Source organism: Cyprinodon tularosa, unplaced genomic scaffold (assembly GCF_016077235.1).
Source record: "Cyprinodon tularosa strain WSP-4 unplaced genomic scaffold, ASM1607723v1 ctg537, whole genome shotgun sequence".
In the NCBI taxonomy this organism is placed as follows: Eukaryota; Metazoa; Chordata; class Actinopteri; order Cyprinodontiformes; family Cyprinodontidae; genus Cyprinodon; species Cyprinodon tularosa.
The window spans coordinates 171,383-193,731 of NW_024039271.1; the positions used below are offsets into that span (position 1 = coordinate 171,383).

The following is a 22,349-nucleotide window of genomic DNA, read 5'->3' on the forward strand; positions in this document are numbered from 1 at the left end:
TTAATTCACAGTTTAATGCACAGTTTAATCTACTGTTCTATGCTGCTCAGTGGGCAGTGGGTAGAAGAAGGTTCCGGGTTTGATCATTTCACCATGAATAACTTCCTTCGCTGCTATTGGACGCCTGTCTTTATACTGCAGGTTGGCTTCAGTTTGCTGCTGGATCCGTTTCTTTATTACTTTATCTTCTAAGATGCTTGTGTTCAGCCTTTAAGGAGCATTTTTCCATTGAACATTTAGGTAAAAGGTTAAATATATATATATATATATATATATATATATATATATATATATATATATATATATATATATATATATATATATATATATATATATATTAAATATACAACCCAGTGATCTAATCCAATCTAACAGTTTCTGACCATATGCTAATCTGATTATTCATAAATAAGTAGTCAATCCGTGAATATACAGACCTGCAGGGCGGGACTCTCTAAAATCATGAGACTCAGTTCTGTAATTATCTGTTGGATCAAAGTGGCGTTTAGGCTTTTCTTTAGTGACGGTTCCTAGTTGGAATCGCCGGCATCAGTCATGCTTCCCTTTATCATCAGTTTAAAGGGGTTGTTGCTCCCCGGTGGAGCAGACATGTTAAATAAAGTTATTGGTTTATACATTCATTATCTTTCCCCTCTCAGATAAATGTCTCAGTAGGGTTGGTTCTCTCCTCACACCTGATTGATCAGAGGAATTATTGGAATCTGAGCCTTTTTTATTTCTCATCTTCAGAAGAGCAGAGATGTGTTTGTAAAGTCTGCCACTAAATTATCTGCAGCTTTTCCTTCATTTTAGCAATAATTTTTCTGCTTTTATTGAATGATTGAACCCATTTAGATTTACTGTAATGTTACTACTCTACATTCCAGACGCTGCCGATCATTTTCCAAACCGTGTAAACTCGTCTGACATCAAAAACAACCAAAGATATTCGATGAGCTAGAAATCCAAGAACCAATGATGTCCAAGGCAGAGAGCAAGTCTATGACATCATTACCAGAGTGTAGAACCTGTCTATGTCTTTAGGATCGGACTATAGAACAGGTCAGAGTCTATAACAGCTTTTATATTCACTCATTTCTGAGTTTCTGGATTTCGTTGTAAATGAACTTCATTGTTGAATACGATACTTGCCACTGTCGTATTTCTCTTGGCACTAGGTCTTTTTCTGCTTCCCCTTCCATCGCTAATGTTGGTACGTCACTTTTTCTAAGGGGATGATGTCACACTGGGTGGGAGGGACGTTTTCAAGCAGCCATCAGAGGTTCTGTCATTATTATTACTTTTACTCTGTATTCATCTTTGCTGCTCATTTATTCATTAATTCATTCATTCATTCATGAACCCATTCAGGTTAAACGTCGAGGAACTTTCATCAGATGTTCTGATCGGGTTCTGTTTATCCGCCTCGGATCAGCGCCGCTGTAGAGAAACGCAGTCACTCAGACACCGGATGAGAGAATTTATTTATTATTAAACAAACGAGTCGGAATCAAAAAATGAATAAAAATAATCTGTTTAATTTCCTTCCAGTAAATGATTCCTGAACCGGATCAGAACCAACAGGATCTACAGCTGGACCCGCCCGGCTCAGCCTGGTTAATGAGGTTCTACAAAGGTCGAGTTCTGATGCAGCAGCCCTTCATCCCAACGCTGAGGATGATGATGGTGGTGCCGCTCACCGCCGCTCCTCCAGGGACCGGTTCTGAGGTTGGGACAATGTTACTGATGCCAGAGGTTCTGAGGCCCGGCGGTTCCACCGTAGGAAGCGGTTCTGACCCAGATGTAGGCAGACAGGTCGTTCTAAATATTCTGAAAAGTTTCTGATTAGATGAAGCCCTGATAGAATAAATCCTGGTCCTGATGGTCTCCGTCACAGAACCAGGATCCAGACCGCCATGGATGGGGCTGAATCGGACCGCCGGGCCCCAGGCTCCCTGAGGTGTTTGGTTCTGACGGAGGAGCTTCAGCAATTCAGTCAGAACTTTGCAGGTCTGATGAATGAGAGAAGCGGCGTTGTGAGCGGGGCCGCGGCGGCCCCCCCGGCCCAGTCCGCTGCAGCCTCTTCAGCGCCTGAGGGTGGTACTTGAGGAAGATCCTGCGGGCGATCTGGAAGGTGTCCCCCTGCGGTTTGCTCGAGTAGTTCCTCCCGTTGGAGATGAAGCCCTGCTCCACCTGGAACACCGCCTGGTTGAAGGAGTCCTGCTTGAACGGAACCGCCCTGTCCAAACAGTCCACCAGCGTGTGGACGAACAGCGCCCACCGCTGGGCGTAGTAGTCCTCCACCAGCCCCCCCCACTGCTTGTTGGCGTAGTCCAGGATCTCCCCACTGGGGCCCCACAGGGTGATCTGGTTCCTGGCGTTCATGTCGTACAGCCGGGCCTCACGCTCGTTCAGGGCCTTGGACCGGGCCCGCTCCAGCCACGTCCCCAGCAGGAAGTTCTGGTTGCTGCTCAGCAGCCGGTCCAGTTCAGGCAGGAGGTCATAGACCAGCACGCCACCCGCCGTCAGCAGCTCCGCCATCTTTTTGTTGGCGTAGGCGTCGGCGATGTCCTGGTAAAAGGACGAGGTCAGATCCTGCAGGACCTGCCGGGTCAGGTCCACCAGGTCGTACTGAAAGGTCTCTTTGGACATGAAGGTCGGCGCCGCATCCATGAAGAGCTTCCAGGCCTCCAGCAGGTCCGCCGGGTCGTACCACAGGTCCGTCCTCATCTTCAGTGAAGGCCTGCGGACCAGCGGGCTGTGGTTGTGGTTGACGTAGTGTAGCCAAGTGCAGTTATAGACGCCACCCAGCAGGAGGCGCCACGCCGCCGTCAGCTTGTCGTCCATGCTGCCGTAGCGCCGCGCCGCGTACAGGGACACCCACTTGGTGAGGTTGACAGGCTCCCGGCGCCACGCCAACTCGCTCATCAGTTCGTAGATGACCGGGTTTTGCTCGATGCCCTCGGGCGTCATACCCAAACCCACCAGGGTGGAGTTGGGGAAGCTCAGCGCCTGGAAAGGCCCCGAGTTGATGCTCTCCACTGTGCCGAAGAAGCCGTTGTTGCCCCCAAAGTTGTGCAGCATGCACCAGATGAAGGGCTGTCCATAGAAGGACTGGGTGTATGTGAAAACCGGGTCGGCCTCTGCAAACAGGTCCAAAACGATCATCCTCCCCAGAGGGACGCCGTGCAGCAGGGCCTGGATCTGTGGAGGCTTCCAGAAGGATGGGTCGCTGTAGAACAGCCAGCCTTGCATCAACCAGATGGCGTCCGGATCAACTAGGGGGGAGAGAGCGGTCAGAGATTGTCGGTTCTAGAAGGACGGGTGGGGGAGGGGCTTAGAACCTCACCTGCAGTCATGGAGGCGAAGACAGAGCGGCTGACAGCAGACAGGTAGTTGGTGTCGCTGGAGGGGGGGGTCATCTCGTTAAAGGTGTCCGTGTTGTAGATGTGGTCCGTCCCAAACGTCTTCACCACCTGGGACAGGTAGAGGGCGCCGATCTGCAGGAAGAGCGGGTCCCGGGGGTCCAGGATGTAGGAGCAGGAGAAGCTGCAGTTGAAATGGGCCCACGGTCCCAACCGGGTCACATTGGCTTTAGGGAACAACCTGGAACACAAACAGCAGGGTTAGACGGAACCGGCGCCGCCCGCTCCTCTGAGGAGACGTCTGGAACCATGACGGCTTTGCTGGTTCTACTGGTTCTGATCAAATCCAAATCAGGATCCAAAACCAATCATAAAATTTTCGTTCTGAATCATTTTAAAATATTATCAGAAGTAACAGACAACAGCTGATCCATCATCATCATCAGGTTTGGTTCCACTTATACCAGAAGGATCCGTCTGAACGTAGACCTTCAGAACCAGTTGATCCAAGCAGATATGATTGATTGATTGATTGTATTGATCTCAGAGGGGAGAAATGTACTCGTTCCATCAGCTCAAACAGAGGAGAAGGTGGATGGGATAGATACAGTATAGACAGAGCGTCCACATATGACGGACTGTATATACTGTCTATCTCCACCTGTATTCAGAACCGCTTCTACAGGAAAACAACGGAAATATTTCCTGTTCCCAAAATCAAAGCATGAATTCCTCACAAGCAGACATCCTGCGTTCATCCTGGACGTCAAAAAACGCAGAAAACTGGACGCTGGATCAAATGCTGGTCAAAATGTCGCTTTGACGCTTTGCTGCTTAAGCCTTCCGGACGCTTGGCGCTCTGGTTGTTTATCTGCTCTGTTCTGTAGCTTCCAGCTAGAGAGCAGCTCGGCTTTATTTACTTTATGAGCTGGTAAAATTGTTTGAACAGGTTTTTAAGTGAGAAAGTCCACCTCCAAACATCCTCTGTTCATCAGGATTATAATCCCACTATAATCTGCAGTTGTTGTTGGGAGCACCAGACCTCCAGCATACCGCCCGGAGGCAGCGCTGGAAATCCCCACTGAAACGATGTAAACGCTGGCATCTCTTCCTGATCACAGTCAATAATTGTCCCTTAATTACGATTCACGTTTGATCCTCAGAGCGCCTGACAAAGTCCCCGCTATCAGCACCGCAGCAGCCGTACAATCTACTCACCATCAACTGACGGAGAGAGCACACCCCCTGGTGGCGAGCCGGAGGAATGATAGGAACAAAGAAAAAAAACAAGCATCGTTATGATAACGATAATAATCAGAGGAAGGATGCTCACCTGAGGATTCCTTTGGGAATGTTCCCTGAGAAGGCGGGAAGAACCGGGATCATTCCAAAAGCTCTCATCCGCTGTAGGATTTTAAACTGCAGGAGGAAGAAGAGGAGGATGATGATGGTGAGAAAGCACAGCTGAAACGGTTCCTTCCTCATTAATGAGCTCCGCCCATCTACATAACCTCTCTAGCTAGTCCAGTTCTGTCCCTGAGGCCCGGGCCCCGAGCGGATCTGGATTAAAATGTCCTCCTTCGTCCCTTGGAGCAGCCCCCCCTCCCCGTCCAACAGCTGCTGAATTATGGGAAATCTTTGTGATGTTCCAGAGGGTTGGCTCAGGGTTGGGCCTCCCTCTCGGCCTCCACCCCGGCCAATTGTCCTCCTGAGCTCTGATTGGTTCAGCTGATTCTGCTTCTTCCTGAAGGCGCCCCCCAGTGGTGTATCTGAAGAACGGCAGGCTCAGGCCGCTCCACACTTCAACCATCAGAACCAGATAGAACCAGCTTAGATAGAGGCGGACCTGACCACCTGACAGAACCACTGGTGTTTGGACCCAAAGGGAGTCCAGAGCTCCAACCGAGCTGCGCATTGAGTGTACTGTCCCTTTAAGGGGGCCAAACAACCTCTCAGAGCGCCCTCCGCTGGACAAGACTCTGCGGTACATCGACACCTGATGGACAAAGGACATTCTTTGGAGGACCAGAATGTTCACATTTTGGACAAATTTCAGCTTTCAAAAACCTACAATGCAGCGATAGAGCTGATTCCTTCCGGCTATCATCGCAGACCCAACCCCCTTAGAGGAGAACAGAAGCCCTCATCTATTCAGCCAGACCAACAATTCCCTTTAACGACCCCCCTTTCAGAGACATAGACAGGTATGGGGCATTGCAGGCTAACAAAAAAGCTAAACAACCCTCATTCCAAAAGGGGGGACCCGCTCCTCCGGTTCAATTTGCATGTTTTCTAAACAAAGACAAGTCAAAGACAAGTCTTTGTTGGGCTGGTGTATAAAACCTGGAACTTAACATTTTGAAATGAAAAAGTTTCCTGGATGAAGAGAAACGTCTTCAAACTTCGGAACAAAGTCCAGTGGATCGTTTTTAACTTTTTTGGAATGTCTATTTACAGGGAACTTGCGGCGCCGTTTGAACTGATGAAGAATGCGTCTCCACGGCGATGTTCAGAGGAAATGCTGATCGATCTGACGGGTGATCTGACGGGTGAGGAAGGCCATAGCCTGATGGTCTGATCTAAGGTTAAAGAGGGGAGGAGCCACGGATACCTGGAGCTGCAGCTGGTCGACGTGCCAGGACGGAGGCAGCGGCCCACCGAAGCGGCCCATGTTGGCCATCCGGTTCCAGGCCAGGAATGCCGGGCCGGAGAAGAACTCCTCCAGCTCAGTCTCGTTCAGGCCCATAGCGCGGTACACCTGCAGGAGAAAGGAGATGATTGAAAGCACTTTATCAAATCAATCTGATTTCTTTACATAAAATATAAGAAACTAGTCTAAAAATTATGAAATCTGAGAAAAGTCCCTTTGTGTGCCTTTGAAAAGTGCCTTTGATTAAGACATTTTTCAAACTTTTACTTTAGGATTCGTTTTTTTTTTCATTTTCAACTAAAAGGATCTAACAGGTGCTAACAGGAGCTAAGAGGTGCTAACAGAAGCTAACAGGAGCTAACAGACACTAACAGGAGCTAATAGGACCTAACAGGTGCTGACAGGATCTAACAGGCGCTAATAGGAGTCAACAGGCGCTATCAGGAGCTAACAGACACTAACAGGCGCTAACAGGATCTAACAGGCGCTAATAGGATCTAACAGGCGCTAACAGGAGCTAATAGGATCTAACAGGCGCTAACAGGATCTAACAGGCGCTAACAGGATCTAACAGGCGCTAATAGGAGCTAATAGGATCTAACAGGCGCTAATAGGATCTAACAGGCGCTAACAGGATCTAACAGGCGCTAACAGGATCTAACAGGCGCTAATAGGAGCTAATAGGATCTAACAGGCGCTAACAGGAGCTAATAGGATCTAACAGGCGCTAACAGGAGCTAATAGGAGCTAATAGGATCTAACAGGAGCTAATAGGATCTAACAGGCGCTAACAGGAGCTAACAGGCGCTAACAGGAACTAATAGGATCTAACAGGTGCTAACAGGAACTAACAGGATGTAACAGGCGCTAACAGGAACTAATAGGATCTAACAGGTGCTAACAGGAGCTAACAGGAACTAATAGGATCTAACAGGAGCTAATAGGATCTAACAGGCGCTAACAGGAGCTAACAGGCGCTAACAGGAGCTAACAGGCGCTAACAGGAACTAATAGGATCTAACAGGTGCTAAGAGGAACTAACAGGATGTAACAGGCGCTAACAGGCGATAACAGGAACTAATAGGATCTAACAGGTGCTAACAGGAACTAACAGGCGCTAACAGGAGCTAACAGGCGCTAACAGGAACTAATAGGATCTAACAGGTGCTAAGAGGAACTAACAGGATGTAACAGGCGCTAACAGGCGATAACAGGAACTAATAGGATCTAACAGGTGCTAACAGGAACTAACAGGCGCTAACAGGCGATAACAGGAACTAATAGGATCTAACAGGTGCTAACAGGAGCTAACAGGCGCTAACAGGAACTAATAGGATCTAACAGGAGCTAATAGGATCTAACAGGCGCTAACAGGAGCTAACAGGCGCTAACAGGAACTAATAGGATCTAACAGGTGCTAAGAGGAACTAACGGGATGTAACAGGCGATAACAGGAACTAATAGGATCTAACAGGTGCTAAGAGGAACTAACGGGATGTAACAGGCGCTAACAGGAACTAATAGGATCTAACAGGTGCTAAGAGGAACTAACAGGATCTAACAGGCGCTAACAGGAGCTAATAGGATCTAACAGGTGCTAAAAGGAACTAACAGGATCTAACTGGAGCTTCATAGGGCTAATGGACCTGGTTCTAGAGGCCTGAGCTCACAGCTGGAGCAGCTGAAGCTCTAAGCCATCTCCTGATCTTCTTCGCTCATTAAGAACTGTTGGTTCTGAAGGTTCTTCTAAATGAAAGTGGACCTTCAGGTTCTCACCTCCTCCCACAGAGCTTCCTGACCTGTGAAGGCCAGAGGAAGGTTGATTCCATTCAGAGCCATCCAGTCGATCTCCGTCTCCCATCTAGACCAGTCCCACCACACGGACGAGTAGCTGACAGTGCAGACGTTCTGGTAGTACCGGAATCTGGACCGAACAGAATCAAAGGTGTCACCAAGCTCCAAACGCTGCTAGAAGGGCTTGACCCATCGTAAGGCCGCCTCTGGATCACAAGCAGCTCTCCAGATTCTACACGTTCTGATGCGCTGATCCCTGGTCTGATCACCTCTGGTCCTGAAATGACCTTTCACCCCAGGTCTCACAGATCTAACAGATGTAGACGTTCTAGAACTACTTGATAATCCTGCCTAAAGGGACACAGCACATAGATCTGGAACAAACTAGATCAGAACCCTGAGGTGGTCCACATGCTGGTTAGGAAAACATTAAATGATGGACAAGCACAGACCTGTCAGTAAGGTCTGATGAGACCCACCCTGAGATCCCAACCACATCAGGTCTGACAGGTCTCACGTCTAACAGGTGTCACAGGTCTCACAGGTTTAACAGGTCACAGGTCTCACAGGTCCAACAGGTCACAGGTTTCACAAGTCCAACAGGTTTCACAGGTCCCATAGGTCCAACAGGTCACATGTTTCACAGGTCCAACAGGTCTCACAGGTCAGTTTCATAGGTCCGACAGGTCTCACAGGTCAGTTTCATAGGTCCAACAAGTCTCACAGGTTTCACAGGTCACAGGTCTCATAGGTCCAACAGGTCTCACAGGTCCCATAGGTCCAACAGGTCACATGTTTCACAGGTCCAACAGGTCACGTTTCACAGGTCCAACAGGTCTCACAGGTCACAGGTCTGTTTCACAGGTCCAACAGGTCTCACGGGTTTAACAGGTCACAGGTCTCATAGGTCCAACAGGTCTCACAGGTTTAACAGGTCACAGGTCTCATAGGTCCAACAGGTCTCACAGGTTTAACAGGTCTCACAGGTCACAGGTCTGTTTCACAGGTCCAACAGGTCTCACAGGTTTAACAGGTCACAGGTCTCATAGGTCCAACAGGTCTCACAGGTTTAACAGGTCACAGGTCTCATAGGTCCAACAGGTCTCATAGGTCCAACAGGTCTCACAGGTCTCATAGGTCCAACAGGTCTCACAGGTCCAACAGGTCTCACAGGTTTAACAGGTCTCACAGGTCACAGGTTTGTTTCACAGGTCCAACAGGTCTCACAGGTTTAACAGGTCACAGGTCTCATAGGTCCAACAGGTCTCACAGGTTTAACAGGTCTCACAGGTCACAGGTCTGTTTCACAGGTCCAACAGGTCTCACAGGTTTAACAGGTCACAGGTCTCATAGGTCCAACAGGTCTCACAGGTCACAGGTCTCATAGGTCCAACAGGTCTCACAGGTTTAACAGGTCACACAGGTCCCATAGGTCCAACAGGTCACATGTTTCACAGGTCCAACAGGTCTCACAGGTCAGTTTCATAGGTCCAACAGGTCTCACAGGTCAGTTTCATAGGTCCAACAAGTCTCACAGGTTTCACAGGTCACAGGTCTCATAGGTCCAACAGGTCTCACAGGTCCCATAGGTCCAACAGGTCACATGTTTCACAGGTCCAACAGGTCATGTTTCACAGGTCCAACAGGTCTCACAGGTCACAGGTCTGTTTCACAGGTCCAACAGGTCTCACAGGTTTAACAGGTCACAGGTCTCATAGGTCCAACAGGTCTCACAGGTTTAACAGGTCACAGGTCTCATAGGTCCAACAGGTCTCACAGGTTTAACAGGTCTCACAGGTCACAGGTCTGTTTCACAGGTCCAACAGGTCTCACAGGTTTAACAGGTCACAGGTCTCATAGGTCCAACAGGTCTCACAGGTTTAACAGGTCACAGGTCTCATAGGTCCAACAGGTCTCACAGGTCTCATAGGTCCAACAGGTCTCACAGGTCCAACAGGTCTCACAGGTTTAACAGGTCTCACAGGTCACAGGTTTGTTTCACAGGTCCAACAGGTCTCACAGGTTTAACAGGTCACAGGTCTCATAGGTCCAACAGGTCTCACAGGTTTAACAGGTCTCACAGGTCACAGGTCTGTTTCACAGGTCCAACAGGTCTCACAGGTTTAACAGGTCACAGGTCTCATAGGTCCAACAGGTCTCACAGGTCACAGGTCTCATAGGTCCAACAGGTCTCACAGGTCCAACAGGTCTCACAGGTTTCACAGGTCACAGGTTTGTTTCACAGGTCCAACAGGTCTCACAGGTCCAACAGGTCTCACAGGTTTAACAGGTCTCACAGGTCACAGGTTTGTTTCACAGGTCCAACAGGTCTCACAGGTTTAACAGGTCACAGGTCTCATAGGTCCAACAGGTCTCACAGGTTTAACAGGTCTCACAGGTCACAGGTCTGTTTCACAGGTCCAACAGGTCTCACAGGTTTAACAGGTCACAGGTCTCATAGGTCCAACAGGTCTCACAGGTCACAGGTCTCATAGGTCCAACAGGTCTCACAGGTCCAACAGGTCTCACAGGTTTCACAGGTCACAGGTTTGTTTCACAGGTCCAACAGGTCTCACAGGTTTAACAGGTCACACAGGTCTAACAGGTCTCACAGCAAATCAGAGGGGTTTCAGATAACCTGTCTACGTTATGACCGACCACTGAGAACTGGTCCTTACTGGTCTGATGGGAAATGTGACCATGAACACATGACGTCATTAAACAGGAAGTGTTTCCCTCTGATCCAGCAGCAGGAAGCGGATCATGTGACTGACCTGTGCGGGCTGCTGATGCGCAGCACCCCGCTGAGCTGAGGCAGAGGACTCGGCAGCTCCAGCTGCTTCCCGGACCAGGAGACCTGGCAGTTACAGAAATACTTCAGGTAGTTGTAGATCCCGGAGGCCAGGGCCACTCCGCTGCTGCCGGAGGCCACGATTCGGCCGTCCCTAGCGGAGCTCAGCTCACACACATCCAGGCTGTTGTTGGACAGGCTCCGGTTGACCGACAGCAGGAACTCGGTGGATCTGTTCCCCAGCAGCCGCCGCAGCAGCCCGGTCACAGCGCGGGCCTGCGTCGCCTCGCTAGCTTTAGGCTTTAGGTGATCCAGAGTGGAAAATCTGCAGAGAACAGCCGGAAACAGAGCCGGTGCGACCAGAAGAAGCAGCAGGAGGCTCTGGGGCGTCATGTTGGTCCGCAATCACCGACGGGAATGAGGAAAAGTTTAAAAACAAGCAGATTTATGGAAACCCGGAAGAGGAGCGCAGGAGGAACCCAGCCGTCCAATCAGAGCATCGAATGCTGACTGTGGACCAATGAGAGGACAGAAAGCTTCTCCGATGGAAAGGAATAATAATAAAAACATTTTCCTCATCATGTGATTATTTTAGGAACTAGTTTGTTTAGAATCGCACTGCTTTATTCCACATCAGTGTTTTCCAACTAATAAAGTCAAAGAAATCTCTTTCAAATTAATTCATAAAGTTGATCTTTTTTCAGATCTTGATATTTCCTGTTCTTTCTATCCAGCAACTTTGATCTTTTTGGAAATGCGCCCTGATATCCGATAATATTCCACCAGTTTTTCTTCTTTATTTGAAAAATGTTTTCTTTGGAATCATAGATCCTCCTCTGCTGCTTTCCTCATTAAGTGGATCTATGTTCATTTCTCTATAATGGATGTTAACCTCTTCACACCCACTTAATTTGAAGTAATCCTCTCCTGTCTTGCATACCCAAAAAAGAAAAGCCAATAACTAAGGAACTGTAAGCCCAGATTACATCATAAGAAATCTAACCCCTCGATTCATGGGAGGAAAAAGAAACTGAAGCGGCTTTAATTTCAGTAAATCTGCTGCTGTTCAGCTGAATCACCAGATAGGGTCAAACACCTCAGGGTTACTGATGGTCAGGAGATGCCACTTGGTGATATCTAGCCCAATCCGCAGACTGGGATTATGTATTGCTGCTGGATGTTTTTCAATCCCTGCAGCCGTTTAAACTAGCAGCAAAACTGTTTTAAAGGTGAGTCATACTGGAACCAACAGGTAATAAAAAGGCCTGGCAGCTTCAATCCACACACAGAGATTGGAGGCCATCCACATGATTCAAGCATATAAAGCCAGTTGGTAGGAGCTGTCTGCCTTAGTCATTGCAGCAAAGGAAGAAAACCCTTTTCGTCCACTTCTCTCTGAGCTTTTTTTCTCATTGTCAAAGACTTGTAATCCACATCATGGCGGAAACCAAACCATTGCTGTTGGTGTGCACTGAGCTCCCCTGTAGATCCTCTGCGCTGCCTGTAGAAAACCAAAGATGTTCAGCAAGACCAAAACATGACAACAATCATAGGGTTGGCCAGTTGTTGTCTGTGAGACTGATGGCTGGAATTTAGTTTTACTTTTTCTTATCTGTATGAATGAAATAACAAACATTTGCCTCAAACCTGAATTTAGACATAAAAAAAAAAGATGAGTTTTAAGGGAGGATTGGAAACCCTGTTAGCTGTTTAGCATACAGTTTAGAATTCAGTTTATTTCTATGCTCCAATTCCCATTATGTCACCTAAGGTGATTTCATAGATCCAGATCAATCAGATCATCTAGTCAGATTGGTTCAAGGTTTTCTATCTGAGGAAAACCAGCTGATTGCATCGACTCATTGACTCTTCAGCAATCCCTCACACCAAGTTGTTCAGACAATGTGGAACAAGAAATCCATTTAATCTTACACTATACTAATAAACTGAAATTATTAAAGTAAGTAGGGCATAAAATAAAGTGAAATTAAAAGTTAAAAAAATGGAGGAATTAACCTAAAATTAAATTACAGATTAAAAAGCAAAAGTATGTTTTAAAATCAGGTGAGAGGGAAAAGTGATTTAAAGTGTCTGAAAGATTAAATGGGGCGACTGATGAGGCGACTTTCCTTTCCTGCATGGAACAGAAGGTTCCCCTGCTTAAAGCAGCACTGGTCAAGGCCGGTCTGCAGTTATTGAGCATCTGGATGATCCAGAGGAGTCATGGGAGAAAGTCATGTGACCAGATGAGAGCAAAATAGAACTTTAGGGTCAGAATTCCATTAACCGTGTTTGGAGGAAGAAGAATGCTGAGAACAGTCCCAATAACACCATCCCTACTGTGAAGCATGGGGGTGGTAGCATCATGCTTTGGGGTGTTTTTTTGCACATGACAGGGCAACTGCACTTTATTAAGGAGAGGATGATGGGGGCCATGGATTGGTAGGTTCTAGGGAACATTCTCCTTCCCTCAGTCAGAGCAGTGAAGATGGGTGGAGGCTGGGTCTTCCAGCATCACAATAAGCCGAAGCACACAGCCAAGATAACCAAGGAGTGGCTCTGGAAGAAGCAGATCTAGGTTCTGGCTTGGCCTAGCCAGTCTCCAGACCTAAACCCATTACAGAATCAATGGAGGGAGTGACAGCTCAGAAAACTGACAGATCTGTGTGGAGGAATGGGCCAAAAAATCCCTCCTGCAGTGCAAACCTGGTAAAAACCTGAAGGAAACATTTGACCTCTGGAACTGCAAACAAAGACAAAATATTAATACTGATATCCTCAGGTGTTCAAATACTTATTTGCAGCTGGATCATACAAATAAAAACTAAAATAAAGTCATATATTGTGATTTCTGGATTTCTTTTTTATTATAACAGTGGACATGCACCTATGATGACAATTTCAGAAGCACCATGATTTATAAGAGGGAGAACTTGCAAAATAGCAGCATGTTCAAATCCTTATTTTCCTCACTGTATTTTAATTTGAATTAGATTACCATGATTTTCTCTTTTGGGATTCCTTCTAATTTATTCTCTTCTGGTAACAGTAGAGAAGCTGCAGAGAGGTGTGTTAAACTAAGACTCTGCTTGCTGGTCTGCACCCTGGGTGGTCAGGGTTTTAAAGAACTAATACATTTGGCCAGATTCCTGATACGGTTTAGCATTCATATTATAATATAGATTAGAATGCTTCCACATACAGGTGGCAGACGTTATGCTAGAGATTGAATTCTTCATCAGGTTCAGTTTAGGAACAAGCTCAGCATCTTTCTCTCCTGCCCACAGTCACATGGACATCCTGCCCTCCTCTGACATTCACTCTCCTGCTTCTATTATCAGCCAGATCAGCAGGTGGTGCCGCTCCCTCCACCTTCCACCTGTCTGTCTCTAGAAGTCAGTAAAGAGGCAACAGGAGAGACTGGATGGTAATCAGTCAGCAGGTCTTGATGGTGTCAGAGTCCTGAAGGCCTTAGCAGAGCAGCTCTGTGGGATTCTACAGCACCTCTTCCCTCTTAGTCTGACCCTGGAGACAGTTCCAGGGATGTGGAAGACCTCCTGCCTTGTTCCAGGACCAAAGTAGACTCAACCAGCAGTCCTCAGTGACTATAGACCTCCTGCCTTGTTCCAGGACCAAAGGAGACTCAGCCAGCGGTCCTCAGTGACTATAGACCTCCTGCCTGGTTCCAGGACCAAAGGAGACTCAGCTAGCGGTCCTCAGTGACTATAGACCTCCTGCCTTGTTCCAGGACCAAAGGAGACTCAGCCAGCGGTCCTCAGTGACTATAGACCTCCTGCCTTGTTCCAGGACCAAAGGAGACTCAACCAGCAGTCCTCAGTGACTATAGACCTCCTGCCTTGTTCCAGGACCAAAGGAGACTCAGCCAGCAGTCCTCAGTGACTATAGACCTCCTGCCTGGTTCCAGGACCAAAGGAGACTCAGCTAGCGGTCCTCAGTGACTATAGACCTCCTGCCTGGTTCCAGGACCAAAGGAGACTCAGCTAGCGGTCCTCAGTGACTATAGACCTCCTGCCTTGTTCCAGGACCAAAGGAGACTCAGCCAGCGGTCCTCAGTGACTATAGACCTGTTCCTCTGACAACCACATCATGAAGGTCCTTCTGTTGCTTCACCTCAGCAAGCAAAACAGCAGCTATCAGGACCCCCTGCTGTTTGCTTATGCCCATGGAGATGGAGTTGATGATGTCATCATCCACCTGCTTCAACAAACCCACTGTCATTTAGCCAAGGCAGGCAGCACTGTGAGGATCATTGATTTATCCAGATTCAGCCTGACTGACTGTGAGAGAAACTCCAGCAGACTGGACTGGAGAAACAACTGGGAAGCAGTCTCCAAGAGGGCACAGAGCAGACTGGATGTCTAGAGGAAGCTCAGGTCCTTCAGATGCTGCAGATCTTCTATCAGTCTGATCGCTTCCTCCATCATCATCATCATCAGAGCTAATGACTGAAAGAAGCTCGACCAGCTGATAGAAGGTCGGCTCTGTTCTAGGAACTCTAGAACCTCTGGAGATGGAGGACAGCACTGAGCATCCTCTTCATCAGGCTGTTAGACACCAACAGAGGGTCTTCAGTCGGAGGCTGATCCAGATCTGCTGCAGACACACCTCTACAGAAGATCCTTCCAGATTACAGCATCAACATCTGGATAAAAACGCTTTAACCTGCTGCAGCATTTATTTCCCTTTTAATGTAAAAAGTTTTTCAACTACATTAAATTTTCACATTAGAAAATTGAACAATTCAGTTTCACAACGAAGTTAACCCAGGCGGATCAGGAAAAGGCCAGATGCAGGATTATCAATATTTTTCTAAATGAGTATCTGAGAAGTTTATCATCAGAGAATCAGTTTAATGAGGAAATAAGAGCAGCCGGAGGTTTTAGAAAAATAAACACAAAGATGGAAAAAGAAAGAATAATGGATCCACATTTTTCAGGATTTTATTAATGACAAAACTCCACATATCTAAAAAAACAAAAAAAAACCCCAAAAAAACCAAAGGAAAACTATGAATACATTTTTCTATAAAAAAAAAAACAACCCATCAAATTATTTTTAGAAAGTTATATTTTATTTAGATGCTTTGTAAATATAAAAAAAAAATTCAGCCAAATTAAAAGAACATTAAGTCCATCAGAAACAAATAAAACTTTAGATCCATACAGAAAAAAACTTCAGGTACCAATCAACAAGGGGAACCCAGATCTGCCAGAACCGAGGAAAGGTCCAAGTACCTTAGAACAGACCCGCTACTAGAACACTTTCTGAGCCCTGGCAGTCGGCTGACCCGGTAGAACCCAGACAGAGGGTCAGAGGAGCAGAACTATGGGTTCTGTTTTGATAAACTAAGGTCCATTTAATAGATTCTGGAGCAGCAAGGTCCGGTTCATTACTGGGATGGACCTGCGGCTCTGAAAAAGGCACTTCAGGACTCAGCAGGAAGGTGGGGCGGTTCCACTTCCTTCTACAGACGCCCAGCAGATCATGAGGCACCTCCATCCACACCATCAGCCAGATACCCAAATGTCCTGGAACAGAACCAGCAGAACCACTAGAACCAGCAGAACCACACGGACCATGGCTGCATTAGAGTTCAGGAGGCCTTAGAAAGGAGCAGATCCAATTCAATTCAATTCAGTTTATTTATATAGCGCCAAATTCACAACACATGTCATCTCAAGGCACTTGAGAGGCACCTGATCCAGAGACCTTCTGGACCGGTCAGGAACCCGCTAGCTCAGATCAGCAGCGGAACAGCGCGACTTCAGAACCAGAACTTTGTCATATAAATGGGTTACAGACAGAACCTGGCTGAGAACCAAACCTGATACCACTAAAACGTCTGCAGAGGAGCCTCCAGCGCTGGGGATTGGTACCGTCAGGTCCTACCCCATCAGACAGCACCCTGGTACCGACCCAGGTTGGTGCCGTTCATCTGGTTTCTAACTGTGGATTGTTTCTGACCGGTTCGTGGATGGTTGCTGACCGGTTCGTGGATGGTTTCTAATGGCGTTCATAGTGCTTGGCACTCAGCAAACATCTCCACTGGATTTTCCTGCTAATAGAATCGATGATTGGACTTTTCTGTACAGATAGGCAGAAGGGCAGAGAACCGTAGGACTAGGCAGCCAGTTGTTCCCATCAAGTCAGCAAAGTTCTGTCCAGACTTTTCTAAAATAACTGCAGGTCCCACCGTTGGAGAAGAAAAACCACAAAGCTAGCATAGATATCAGCCCTAGAGACGCTGGTGCAGGAAGAGAAATCAGGCCCGTCTCAGTCCTCCACCTGATGTGGACAGCAGAACACAATGTCCAAAGCAGAAGGAGGGCTGAGATGCTGGTTGGGATTACTGTTGCTTTTTAGTGGTTTTAAAGAACAAAACAGACAAAGAAAAAAAAAGAAGAAGGTGAGCAGCAGGTTGAGGTTTCAGGTTCAGGACTGCTGACTGCCCCACTGGTTGGCCATGGGCCGGCGCAGCAGCTCCTCCACGTGACGAGCAACATCCATGGTGTCTTCCAAGTCGAAGTCTCCATCTGGATCCAGCATGGGGTCACCACTGTCAGAGCAGCAGAGGTCAGGAGGTCAGTGGAGCAAAGCAAGTAGCTGCTCTGGTCCTACATAGTGAGCCAGAGAAAGGAAGCTTACATGGAGGAGTAAACCCCAAAGTTGTTTGAATGGCTGGCAGAGGAGGACGCCGTCTGGTCCATGAACACCACTCCAGGGCAGGGTTCTGGGTTCGGGGTGGTGAACCTACCAGAGAGGAGACTTCAGGATCCACACTGGTGACAACAACAGCTCATAAACCAGAGAAGAATGGAAAACCTGACAAGGTGCTCTGCAGGTTCTAAGAAAGATAAGGAGGGAAGAAAAGTGATCCCAGTTCAGAGCTCACTTCTTAATTTCAGAAATTATCTCCGGACATTAAAGCTATAGAGGAGGAGCTTTTATTTCTGGGTGGATCATCTCAATCAGTGGTCCTTCTAACTGTCAATCATCCTGGTGATCTGCTTCTGTAAGGCCGTCCTACGTGCTTGTCCCGTTAGCTATCATTTTCTTTCAGGCGTATATCTGTGGTGAGCTACGGTTTCAGACGGTCACTGAAGCTCACCTTTCTCACCCCGGTTCTTTGAAAATGGCCGAGAGTCGGGAGAGAAAAAGTGTCTATGAAGTGAATGATAAGAAAAGAAAGGCCTCAGAAGAGGCAGATATTTCCCAGAATGCTTTGAGTCTAGAGCTCGCAAAGCATTATGGGATTTACTGTCACACTGGCAAATAAAAATGGCGCAGGCACAGTGCGGTGGAGGAGGAGTTAAGTGACCAACGGCGCAAAAAGCAGTGATCTTCTGTCTGAACGGTCAGTTAACTGAGTTCACTATAAAGTTCACTATATAGTCCCCGCTCTATAGTGATGGAGGGATTTAGGGGTTAGAGCGGACGGATGGACACAGTGAGCTGCTATGAGAACAGCAACTTCTAAACAGAGCGTACATGAGGAGAAATGGGCTCGTACACGCTCTTGCACGAGGTAAATAGGCGTTCCCTCTAGGAGCGGGTACAGGGTTGGGCATGTGCATTTTTTTTAAAGAGGAGGGGGGGGGTCTTTTCAAAAATTGGTGAAAATCTTCTACTAAAAAAAGGCCCTCTAGAGGGCAGCAAAGAGCGTCTGGCAAAGAGCTGCTTCTGATTGAGTTTCAAATGTCAGAAACTCCTTTTAAAACCTGATTTAGAAAAAAAGATGATTTAAAGATTATGCCCCTAGTTGAAGATCAATGACTGGATTTAAAGTGTTAAAAACAAACAGTTCCTAACATCATTGGTCTGCATCAGAGACCTCAGTCCGACTGGGAACCTCAACATCAGCCACCGTCCACAAGTGGAGAAAACATGGAACAGTGGAGAAGATCGTCAGGAAAGACTGGAGCTCCAGAATCCCTCCAGGAGAACCCAGAACATCGTCTCCAGCTCTGCAGGCCTCACTGTTTGAGTCTAGGTCAGGGTTTGACATGAGGAAAGACTGGGCAGAACCGCTTCCATGCCAGAACCGCTGCTGACCTGAAAGAACCCGATGGCCTGTTTGGATAACTTAACGAGGAAGATCTATGTTCCGAAGACTGAGGCGACCAAAGCGGACCATCTGGGTCACGTTACGGCTGCAGTAACATGGACAGATCGATAACACGGTTCTTCTGGGTTTGCTTTAGAACCTGGACCCCCTGCTGTTACAGTTCTGATACCTAACAGAACCCAGCGGGCCTTAATGGAAGAGCGCTCTGAGGACAGATGCAGGATCCCTGCAGCTTCCTAAGGCCACAGGAACTTCCAACTTACTCTGGAACTACTTGTTTGATCTGTGGTTTCACGTATCCATCCACCGGTTTGGCTGCAAGACAAACACACTGGTTCAGCTTTACAGAATCTCCAACTGGGTCACCTAGAGAAACCGGATCTAGGCTCACGCCACATACAGAGCGGGGGGGTGTAGTACTTGGAGAAGACCTCGTCTTTGGCCCGGTCCGGGTAGAGGAACAGCAGATGGTTCAGGTCACTGATGCGGTCGGCCAGGGAACGGATGGAGAAGTCCTTAGTGGTGTAAGGCAGCAGATTCCAGACCAGCCTCTCACCTACAGAACCGGGTCACAGACCGAAAGAGCAGAAATACAACAATTAGCTTCCCACTTCCTCCAGATGGAGTTTAAGGTCAGAAAAGTTCTTCTGTTTCTGCAGAGCCAAATGACCACCGCATCATCCCCCTGCTGAGGATCATCTTCTGTCTCTTCAACACTTTTAGGTCTTTATTTTCAGTTTAATCTACTTTGACACTAAAACAAAGGAAACCAGCATCTAAAATGTCTTGCAGAATAAAATCTAACCTTGTTTGTTGGGGTTTTCAGCGACCCAGGCTATGGTGATGCCTCCGATCTCCGAGTCGCTGAAGCGCAGCAGGAAGGTTCCGTTGGGTTTGGACAGCAGCATGTCCTGCGCCTGCTGCTTGTTCACAAAGCCAAGGATAGCCCTAAAGTCGGAACCGCAGGGGAAACAAAGGGTTAACCCACCACCTCAAGCTTTCGCTGAACCACGGGTCTGAAAACTGTTTGTTACCCATCGTTCCAGTGAGGCTTCAGGTGTTTCTTCATCAGCTCCACCACGCCATCAAACCACTGCCAGAAGGTGAAGCTCCGTCCAGGTAGGTTCTCCTGTCAAAGCACACAGAACCCGTCAGCCCGGTTCTGGGTACAGAGAGGTGAGGATCAGCCGGTTTCCTCCAGCTTAACCCTGATCCCGCAGCACCTGCTGAGAGAAGAGACAGAACCAGCTGGTCTCACCCGGTTGAACTGGGCCCAGGAAATGGTCATGTTCCGGTAATCCTCAGGGTTGTTGCTGCTGCTGGAAAAAGCCTTCTGGGCCAAGAAGACCAGGTTGTCCTCCGTCAAGCCCCGCCCACTGTGCATCTCTGCTTTGTACTTCATGTCCAGGGTCTCGCACAGCTGGGTCCACAGAACTTTGTCAGGAACCAGGAATGGTACCCTTCCCTGGGGAGGGACACAATTACAGCAGAAGGTTGGAGGATTCAGATACAACGATGTCTTCACTTTGGGTCGCAGCTTTTTGCTTCAGCCCCCATCAGGATGGCGTTGAATTATTTAAGCTTCCTAAGGAACCTGAGCTGCTTTCAAAGAGGGTGAAGCAGGTCAGATGAGATCAGGAGAACTTGGAGCGCTCCAACGGCGTCTCTATGAGCTGGAAGGTTTTGAAGACGTGTTCAGTGAAAAGCTGCCAGCAGCAGCCGTAGCTACAGCTAACCAAAACATATACTTTATTCCCTTTCACAGGTTGATGGTTTTGTTGATGGGGTTGCTAGTTCTCTGCATACTGCCTTTGACAATATAGCCCCTTTGAAAAACAAAACCATTAAAAATAGAAAGCTGGCTCCCTGGTTTAATGCAGAGCTGCGCGCTTTGAAGCAAATTGCTAGGAAACTGCAGAGAAAATATCGCTCCACAGCCCTACGGGAATCCTACCTAGTCTAGAAAAATAGCTTACTGCTTTATAAGAGGACCCTTTGTAAAGCAAGAGCAGCATATTTCTCCTCTTTAATAGAGAATAAGAATAATCCTACATTTAATTTTACTACAGTTGCCAAACTCACCCAGAGCCATAGCTCTGTTGAACCGTCCATTCCACCTACTCTTAGCAGTAATGATTTTATGGGATTCTTTATAAATAAGATTGATCTTCTTAAAAATAAGATCATTAGCACGCCTCTATCCACGATTGGTTTGTCTCTGGAGGGTGGGGAAGCATCTGAGGTAGTCATGGAATCTGAACCGGGTTTAAACTGCTTTGATCCAGTTGAACTTTCAGAGTTAGCAAAACTATTGTCTTCATCTAAGCCTTCAACTTGGATGTTAGATCTAGTTCCAACCAGGTCATTTAAGGAAGTATTCCCCTTGATCTCCTCCTCCATTTTAGATGTGATTAATCTATCTCTGTTACAGGGATATGTACCAAAGGCTTTTAAGGTTGCTGGAATTAAACCTCTGCTTAAGAAACCGTCTCTTGACCCAGATGACTTGGTCAATTATAGACCTATATCCAATCTTCCTTTCTGATCTAAAATCCTTGAGAAAGTAGTTGCCAAACAAGTGTGTGATCACTTACACCATAATTAACTTTTTGAAGAGTTTCAGTCTGGCTTTAGAGCTCATCATAGCACTGAAACAGCTCTGGTGAAAGTCACTAATGATATTCTCATGGCCTCAGATAATGGACTTGTATCTGTGTTCATCCTGTTGGATCTCAGCGTTGCATTTGATACAGTTGATCATAATATTCTTTTAGAAAGACTTGAAGATACATAGTCATATGAAAAAGTTTGGGCACCCCTATTAATCTTAATTATTTGTATTTCTAAATATTTGGGTGTTTGCAGCAGCTATTTCAGTTTGATATATCTAATAACAGATGGACACAGTAATATTTTAGATGAATAGAGGTTTATTGGACTAACAGAAAATGTGCAATATGCATTAAAACAAAACTTGCAAAAATGTGGGTACCCATTTTGTTAATTTGAATACCCTTTACTACTTTTCACTATCTATATATATATATATATATATATATATATATATATATATATATATATATATATATATATATATATATACACTATATTGCCAAAAGTATTTGCTCACCTGCCTTGACTCACATATGAGCTTAAGTGACATCCCGTTCCTAATCCATAGGGTTCAATATGACGTCGGTCCACCCTTTGCAGCTAGAACAGCTTCAACTCTTCTGGGAAGGCTGTCCACAAGGTTTAGGAGTGTGTTTATGGGAATTTTTGACCATTCTTCCAGAAGCGCATTTGTGAGGTCGCACACTGATGTTGGACGAGAAGGCCTGGCTCTCAGTCTCCGCTCTAATTCATCCCAAAGGTGTTCTATCGGGTTGAGGTCAGGACTCTGTGCAGGCCAGTCAAGTTCATCCACACCAGACTCTGTCATCCATGTCTTTATGGACCTTGCTTTGTGCACTGGTGCACAGTCATGTTGGAAGAGGAAGGGGCCAGCTCCAAACTGTTCCCACAAAGTTGGGAGCATGGAATTGTCCAAAATGTCTTGGTATGCTGAAGCATTCAGAGTTCCTTTCACTGGAACTAAGGGGCCAAGCCCAGCTCCTGAAAAACAACCTCACACCATAATCCCCCCTCCACCAAACTTTACAC

At 47.0% G+C, this 22,349-nt stretch overlaps 2 protein-coding genes across 2 annotated transcripts in view; both read right to left on the reverse strand.

Annotated features, from left to right (window-relative positions):
• Nucleotides 1–1,467: 1,467 nt before the first annotated feature.
• naglu (N-acetylglucosaminidase, alpha) lies at nucleotides 1,468–11,083 on the reverse strand. The gene is made up of 6 exons (XM_038304525.1): nucleotides 10,584–11,083; nucleotides 7,792–7,939; nucleotides 5,977–6,123; nucleotides 4,699–4,784; nucleotides 3,350–3,606; nucleotides 1,468–3,278 (listed from the first exon to the last, which is right to left on the reverse strand). The coding sequence occupies exons 1-6, from the start codon at nucleotides 10,991–10,993 to the stop codon at nucleotides 1,993–1,995; spliced, it is 2,334 nt and encodes a 777-aa protein (XP_038160453.1). The 5' UTR covers nucleotides 10,994–11,083; the 3' UTR covers nucleotides 1,468–1,992.
• A 5,242-nt stretch (nucleotides 11,084–16,325) lies between these two features.
• Nucleotides 16,326–22,349, reverse strand: part of LOC119796116 (signal transducer and activator of transcription 5B-like) — a 31,063-nt gene continuing 25,039 nt past the window's right edge. Inside the window, exons 13-19 of the mRNA XM_038304526.1 lie at nucleotides 19,945–20,151; nucleotides 19,721–19,815; nucleotides 19,492–19,634; nucleotides 19,087–19,242; nucleotides 18,950–19,001; nucleotides 17,267–17,371; nucleotides 16,326–17,177 (exon numbers count right to left, since the gene is read on the reverse strand). Coding sequence (XP_038160454.1) covers nucleotides 17,054–17,177; nucleotides 17,267–17,371; nucleotides 18,950–19,001; nucleotides 19,087–19,242; nucleotides 19,492–19,634; nucleotides 19,721–19,815; nucleotides 19,945–20,151 — 882 coding nt within the window. The 3' untranslated portion in view covers nucleotides 16,326–17,053. The remainder of the gene's footprint in view (nucleotides 17,178–17,266; nucleotides 17,372–18,949; nucleotides 19,002–19,086; nucleotides 19,243–19,491; nucleotides 19,635–19,720; nucleotides 19,816–19,944; nucleotides 20,152–22,349) is intronic.

Excerpts from the sequence above, each read along its gene's own strand:
- naglu (XM_038304525.1), bottom strand. The coding sequence starts at position 10,993 with ATGACGCCCCAGAGCCTCCTGCTGCTTCTTCTGGTCGCACCGGCTCTG. Across the intron at positions 6,124-7,791 it reads AGGAAGCTCTGTGGGAGGAG|GTGTACCGCGCTATGGGCCT; the intron begins GTGAGAACCTGA and ends TTTCTCCTGCAG. Across the intron at positions 3,607-4,698 it reads ATTCCCAAAGGAATCCTCAG|GTTGTTCCCTAAAGCCAATG; the intron begins GTGAGCATCCTT and ends TTTGTGTTCCAG.